This window comes from Pseudorca crassidens, chromosome 10, assembly GCF_039906515.1.
Source record: "Pseudorca crassidens isolate mPseCra1 chromosome 10, mPseCra1.hap1, whole genome shotgun sequence".
Classification (NCBI taxonomy): Eukaryota; Metazoa; Chordata; class Mammalia; order Artiodactyla; family Delphinidae; genus Pseudorca; species Pseudorca crassidens.
In genome coordinates, this window is record NC_090305.1 from 59,007,123 (window position 1) to 59,014,756 (window position 7,634).

The following is a 7,634-nucleotide window of genomic DNA, read 5'->3' on the forward strand; positions in this document are numbered from 1 at the left end:
AACCACAGGCTCCCCTCCCATTCTCAGCGTCGCTGGCAGGCATGAGGCTGGAGGAAGGTGACATTGCGGTAAGGTGACCACTCCCTCCCTCAGGCAGGGTCAGCTTTCTGCCCCAGGGGACGAGGGTGCTGGGCCTCAGCAGCATCTTTGCTGCCTATCAGAGGGACTTCCAGGGTCAAAAGGCAGCTGAGGGAGAGGATAGGGAGACCCAGGCCCCAGGACCTGCCCACAGGTCCTCTCTTAGAAGGTCAGTTGCCTTTGCTGAGCAGACAGGTCCCCTGCCTGCCTTGACAGTGGCCGGTTGTGGTGAGCACAGTGGCAGAAGGGTCAGACCTCGGGCTAGAGGACTGTGAGCTCCCTAAGCGATGACAACATAACCCAGACCCTTCTGCTTCTAGTGGGAAACCCGTTGTCACCCAAACCACGAGTTAGAGGTAGTTGTAGTAAGTTCTAGAGAATCTGCCCGCAGGATCCATGGGAGCCTGAATCTGGGGAGCTGACTTTGGACTTGGTGTGGGAGGGTCAGCAGAGGTTTCTCTGAGGAGGTGGCGTTTAATCCGAAGTCTGCAGCCTGAGGAGTGAAGCGATGGGGGTCAGGGCGCGTGGAGCTGGCGAGACGGAGCCGCTTCACCTCTGCCCGTCTGTCTGCAGGTCAGCCTGGGCACCAGCGACACCCTGTTTCTCTGGCTCCAGGAGCCCACGCCCACCCTGGAAGGCCACATCTTCTGCAACCCGGTTGACCCCCAGCACTACATGGCGCTCCTGTGGTAGGTTGGGTGGGGCGGAGGAGGTGCGGGCAGGTCTGGCACCATGTGGAGCCCCCCAGGTCGTTCCACTCACTGCGCAGGCTCTGGGGGCAGCTGAGACCCCAGGGACTCACTGGGTCTTGCTGAGAACAGAGCTGGGTGGGGAAGCACCCAGGACCTGAAGTCTCTCCCAAACCCAAATACAGATCCCATCCCCAACACCTGTATCCTGTGTGGCCTGAGGTAGACCCCGTAGCATATCTGAGCCACACTTTGCTCATAAAATGCGGAGAATAAGAAGTTTACTTCATAGTGTTGTTACGCTGTGTCTGGCATATGATGGACCTTCAACCAATGGTAGCAAGGACATCCTGCTTCCTGACAGTTCTCATGGAAGGGGTCTGTTCTGCACCCTCCAAACAGGCATTTGGGGACCTGCTGGAAGCTACTAAGGGAGAGTTTTTGGCCTTGAAGTTCCAAGAACCACTGGAGAATATGTAGGTCTAGTAAATCTGGCCAGCCCTGCCCCTTGTCCAGGTGGTACAACATGCTGAAACCACAGCTGTGTCTCTCCCTGGGGCTCCTTTGTGGCAACCTCCCCTGTAAACAGAGCCCACGACAAGTGCATTTCCTGGTGACTCCCAGGAACATGCGCTGGGTCTGATACCTGAGGAGGAACCTCAGATCCCTGCTGTGCACTGGCTGGGGTTGTGGTCCAGCCTGACCTGCAGCCCCTCTACCTGGGACTCTTCACCAAAGCCCGTGGGTCCAGTCAGCAAGCCCCAGGTCCCTCCCTCAGGGTTGTGTGCACTTCTGCAGCTTTAAAAACGGCTCCCTCATGAGAGAGAAGATCCGCGATGAGTTGGCTTCCAGTTCCTGGAGCGAGTTCTCTAAGGCGCTGCAGTCCACAGAGATGGGGAACAGCGGAAACCTGGGTAGGCTGTTTCGGGATGCCTGGGTCTGTGAAGGGGCAGCAGCTGCTGCGGGGAGGGGCAGGGCCAGGGAGAAGCCAAGGGGAGCCCTGACTGTCTGCACTTCTGCTCCATGGCCCTTAAAACTAGCGTGAGACCCCATGATCTGAGTGAGGTGGGGAGTGGCAGATCAGGCCAGAGCTGCATCTTCTGTGCCCCTCGAAGCCCCTGGTGACAGCATCAGAGATGGCAGCCACAGTGCCTACTCTGCCCTGGTGCATGCCCACATGCAGCTTTCTGCCCCAGACACGAGGTCTTGTTGGGAAAAGTGCCCAGCATTGGGGCAGGCCTTTTGAGCAGGGAGGGGATGTGCCTCCCTTGGTCAAACCCATATTGGTATTTTAGGGTTAGTTGGACAGCTAGCTGTCTCCTGGCCTGGGCGGCCACATGAGAGCTGGAAGAGCTGTCTCCACGAAAAGCTAGCCTAGGCCTTTCCATTTGCCCTCCGTCCTGCTGGAGAGAAGGACCTGAGAATATTCACAGGTCTCCAGGGGATAGGGGGTCCCGGGGAACAGGGATATAGGGTCATTTCACCCTGCTTTTTTCTAAGGCTATTGAGAAGCTGATCTTTTGTTTTTGACCACTGACAACTAATCTCTTCCTGGTCTTATTTCAGGTTTTTATTTTGATGTAATGGAGATCACCCCTGAAATTATTGGGCGTCATAGGTTTAGTGCAGAAAACCATGAGGTACGTGTGTTATTGGTATTGGAGCTACAGTGGCTCCATTTTTGACTATTTAACAAATGCCTATCAAATTATGCTAGTTTTAGGGACCTCATTCATTTACTCAGCCATTGATAAAACAAGTATTTAAATTTTTTTCTTTAAATTGAAATATTGTGGATTTACAATATTGTGTTAGCTTCAGATGTACAGCAAAATGATTCAGTTCTTTTTCAGATTATATTCCATCATAAATTATTACAAGATATTGAATATAATTCCCTGTGCTGCACTGTAAATCCTTGTTGCTTATCTATTTTATGTATAGTAAGTAGTTTGTATCTAATCCCATACTCCTAATTTGCCACCACCCTCCCCCACCAGTAACCATTAGTTTGTTTTCTACGTCTGCAAGTCTGTTTCTGTTTTATATATAGATTCATTTGTATTTTTAGATTCCTCATATAAATGATATCATATGATATTTATCTTTCTCTGACTTACTTCACTAAGTATACCACTCTCTAGGTCCATCCATGTTGCTGCAAATGGCAACATTTCATTCTTTTTTATGGCTAATACTCTGTTGTATAGGGACCTACCTGGGTCCAGTGGTTAAGACTCTCGGTTTCCAATGCAGTTGTGCATGGGTTCGATCCTTGGTTGGGGAATAAGATCCCATATGCCGTGTGGCGTGGCCAAAAGATATTTTAAAAAATATATATTCTGTTGCATATATACAATATCTTCTTAAGCCAGTCATCTGCTGATGGGCACTTGGGTTGTTTCCATGTCTTGGCTATTGTAAATAATGCTGCTGTGAACGTTGGGGCTTCACGTATTTTTTCCAATTAGAGTTTTCCCTGATATATGCCCAGGAGTGGGATTGCTGGATCATATGGTAGCTCTAAGGACCCTCCATACTGTTCTTCATAGTGGCTGCACCAATTTACATTCCCAGCAACAGTAGGAGGATTCCCTTTTCTCCACACCCTCTCTAGCATTTATTATTTGTTGACTTTTTGATGATGGCCATTCTGACTGGTGTGATAATTAGTGATGTTGAGCATCTTTTCATGTGTCTGTTGGCCATTTGTATGTATTCTTTGGAAAAATGCCTATTTAGGTCTTCTACACATTTTTTGATTGGGTTTTTTCAATATTGAGTTGTATGAGCTGTTTGTATATTTTGGATATTAACCTCTTGTCAGTCTCATCATCTGTAAATATTTTCTCCCAGTCCACAGGTTGTCTTTTCATTTTGTTGATGGTTTTCTGTGCTGTGCAAAAGCTTTTAAGTTTGATTAGATCCCCTTTGTTTATTTTTGCTTTTATTTCTTTTGCTTTGGGAGACCGAGCTGAGAAAACATTGGTATGATTTATGTCAGAGAATATTTTGCCTATGTTCTCTTCTAGGAGTTTTATGGTGTCATGTCTTATATTTAGGTCTGTAAGCCATTTTGAGTTTATTTTTGTGTATGGTGTGAGGCAGTGTTCTAACTTCATTGATTTACATATGGCTGTCTAGCTTTCCCAACACCACTTGTTGAAGAGACTATCTTTTCTCCATTGTATATTCTTGCCTCATTTGTCATGGATTAATTTACTGTAGGTGAGTGGGTTTATTTCTGGGCTCGCTATTCTGTTGCATTGATCTATATGTCTGTTTTTGTGCCAATACCATGCTCTTTTACTGTAGTTTTGTAGTATGGTCTGAAGTCCGGAAGGGTTATGCTTCCACCCTTGTTCTTTTTCCTCAAAATTGCTTTGGCAATTTTGGGTGTTTTGTGGTTCCATATAAATTTTAAGACTGTTCTAGTTTTGTGAAAAGATGTCATGGGTATTTTGATAGAGATTGCATTAAATCTGTAGATTGCTTTGGGTAGTATGGCCATTTCAACAATATTAATTCTGCCAATCCAAAAGCATGGGATATCTTTCCATTTCTTTGAATCATCTTCGGTTTCCTTTAGTTTTATAGTTCTCAGCGTATAGGTCTTTAAGCTCCTTGGTTAATTTATTCCTAGGTTCTGTTTTTTATGCCATTTTAAATGGGATTGTTTGTTTACTTTCTCGTTCTGATATTTCATTATTAGTGTAGCAGATTTCTATGTATTAATCTTGTATCCTGGGACTTCCCTGGCGGTCCAGTGGCTAAGACTCCTCGCTCCCAATGCAGGGGGCCCAGGTTTGATCCCTGGTCAGGGAACTAGATTCCACATGCCGCAACTAAAGATCCTGCACTTCATCCAGCAATGAAGATCCTGTGTGCTGCCAAAAAAAACCCCCCAAAACAAACAAACTTGTATCCTGCTACCATGCTGAATTCATTTATTAGTTCTAATAGGTTTTTTTTTTGTTTTTCTTGCTTTTTTTTTTTGCGGTACGCAGGCCTCTCACTGTTGTGGCCTCTTCCGTTGCGGAGCACAGGCTCCGGACACGCAGGCTCAGCGGCCATGGCTCACGGGCCCAGCCGCTCCGCGGCACGTGGGATCTTCCCGGACCGGGTCACGAACCGGTGTCCCCTGCATGGGCAGGCAGACTCTCAACCACTGCGCCACCAGGGAAGCCCATAGTTCTAATAGTTTTTGTGTGGAGACTTTAGGGTTCTCTATATAAATTATCATGTCATCTGCAAATAGTGACAGTTTTACCTCTTCCCTCCAGTTTTATTTCTTTTTCTTGTCTGATTGCTGTGGCTAAGACTTCCAATACTATGTTGAATAGAAGTAGTGAGAGTGGGCATCCTTATCTTGTTCCTGAATTTAGTGGGAAGGCTTTCACCTTTTCACTGTTGAGTATTATGTTGACTGTGGGTTTGTCATAATAAAACAATACTTTTGATGTGCTAGGGTGCACTGTAAATGCTGGGGCATCAGCAAGATATAAGACAGACGCTGTACTTTCTCACAAAGAGGAGTGTGGAACACCTAAGTGTTCTCCCTGAGCTAACGTGTGCTCCCACTGAACGTCATTAAGCATCTTGGAGGCTGTTTCCTTGGCAAGCCTTATCCTACACCTCCCATCTCCAGACGATGAATTTCCTCCTGATTGAAAGAGCCTCTGGCACAGGAGACACTAACATTTGCTGACGTTTATCGAGCACAGTTTAGTTCCAGGCACTATGTATGTGGGTTTCTTTATCTTCCTCATTTACCTCTCAGAGCAACTCTGTGAATTAGGTATTTTCATCCCCTTTACAGATGGAGAAACTGAATAGCTCACCCAAGGCACCAGGGCCTAGGTGGTGGAGGTGGTCAAACCCAGTCCTTTCTGGCCCTAAAGCCGCTATTTTATTTGCCCTCCACCACGCAACCTTTCCCAGGAGGGATTTGGTTGATACTTGCTGCTTGGAATTGACTTTTCTGTGAGATGGTTACCAGAGTCATCACCACATTTTGGATTGGACCTGAGAGACTTTTCTGACCCTAAAAGGTGTCTGGGGAATTTCAGCAAGTCACTCTGTCTACTCAGTGTAACAGAGTTGGTGTTGGATTATATGCCGATGATGGTATTACGTATTGTATTGTAGATGGAAAGCTTTGTCTAAAGTATAGGGAGTTCATCTCAGTCTTCTGGTGGGGGTCAGTTTGGTTTCTGTTGCTCGTAGAAAGAAGACATGCCTGTTCTCTTTTGTGTAAATCTGTCTGGGTTTATCAAGAAGGGAGTTTTCTGCGTTCATTTCTTCAATCAACAGATATGTATGATTGGTGCAAACAAGACAAACAGGGTCCCTGCTCCACGGAGCCCAGTGTCTAGGAGGATGTAAACAGGTGAACGAACACACACACGATTACGGTGTGTGATGTGGCTCAGACGGGAAGGAACCAAGCGACGTAGGGGAAAGCAGGGCATGTGCCAGGGACTTGCCTTGGATAGGGTGATCAGGTGGGCCTCCCTGAGGAGGTGGCCTTTAGGTGCAGACTTGAAGGATGAGAGGGATCCCACATGGGAAGCTTGGGCGGAGTCCTGGCAGAGGGAGAAGCTTAGGAACTGAAAGCAGGTGAGTTGGGTTGGAGCAGTTCCTGAGGGAGGGAGCGGTGGCATCAGTCACTGGTCTCAGGGTCTGGGGAGCAGGGTGAGGCTGGAGTTGGTGCCATTCAGCTTTAGCTGGAAGGGCAAAGGGCGTGCCACAGTGGTGGGTTCTCAGCACAAGCTCTCCCTTCATGAGCATCAGCTACATTGACCAGGCTCTGCTGTCTGCTTTTTAACAACCCTGAAACGTAGGTGCTCCCATTACCTCAGTTCTGTTAACAAAGAAAATGAGAGACTCAAGAGGGAGGAGGTATGGGGATATATGTATATGTATAGCTGATTCGCTTTGTTATAAAGCAGAAACTGACACACCACTGTAAACAATTATAGTCCAATAAAGGTGTTAAACAAAAAAAGAAAGAAAATGAGGCTCAATAAGATTTACATTAACTTATTCAAGGTCGTAGAGCTGAATGGCAGAGGCAGAACTGGAACCCTCGGCAGCCTGAAACTGAGCTCTCCCATCCTCTGACTCCCCAAAGTGATACACGCGTGAGGCCGTGAGCACGTGTGTGTGTGTGCGAGTGTGTGACAAACAAGTTAGTGGTTCAAGAGCACAACTATGGGTGAGCTCCAGTGGAGGCCTGAGTCATGAGCTCTGAATCTGGGCTACTGTTAAAAAGACGCCACACACACGCATACACCGCATACATACGCACCACACACACACACACACACACACACACACACACACACACACAGTGAGTGGACAATGAGAGTTCTTCACTCTGCCCACTTTCTCCTGGAATCAGGTCTCAGCATTCCCCTGGGACGTGGAGATTCGAGCACTGATCGAAGGACAGTTCATGGCCAAGAAGATCCATGCCGAGGGCCTGGGCTATCGAGTCAGTAAGTGAGCTGCTGGCGGGCTGTGTGCTGGGGTGGGCGCTAAGGGTTCTGCTCCTACCCTGAGGTGCTTGAGGCCCTTCCTGGGCTTCAGGCCAGGCCTAGTGGACACTGTCTGTTAAGGCTCCATTACACGGGCCCTGTTTGCGCAGGAGGGACGTGGAGCCTGACTCCTGGTGGTGGGGTGAGAAAGCGATCAACTGGCACTGTGGACAGGCATAGACTAGGGGGCAGGTTGTTCCTGCATCTCTGCTGCGTCCCCAGGAGCCTCACCTCCTCGGCCAGGAGCTATAGGACTTGGGAGATCTTTCTGTAACCCTACACTCCAACCTGCAGACTAAATGTCCTAAGCTCTGGATCCCGAGGACAC

At 47.9% G+C, this 7,634-nt stretch overlaps 1 protein-coding gene across 4 annotated transcripts in view; it reads left to right on the forward strand.

Annotated features, from left to right (window-relative positions):
- XYLB (xylulokinase) overlaps positions 1-7,634 on the forward strand; it is a 45,820-nt gene that overhangs the window by 20,796 nt on the left and 17,390 nt on the right. For all 4 annotated transcript variants that reach the window (XR_010946924.1, XM_067753839.1, XM_067753840.1 and 1 more), the window contains 5 exons: positions 28-68; positions 652-767; positions 1,566-1,681; positions 2,334-2,407; positions 7,171-7,267. Coding sequence is in view for 3 of the 4 variants with exons in the window: in XM_067753839.1 (XP_067609940.1) it covers positions 28-68; positions 652-767; positions 1,566-1,681; positions 2,334-2,407; positions 7,171-7,267 (444 nt within the window). In the remaining variant the exon portion in view is untranslated. The remainder of the gene's footprint in view (positions 1-27; positions 69-651; positions 768-1,565; positions 1,682-2,333; positions 2,408-7,170; positions 7,268-7,634) is intronic.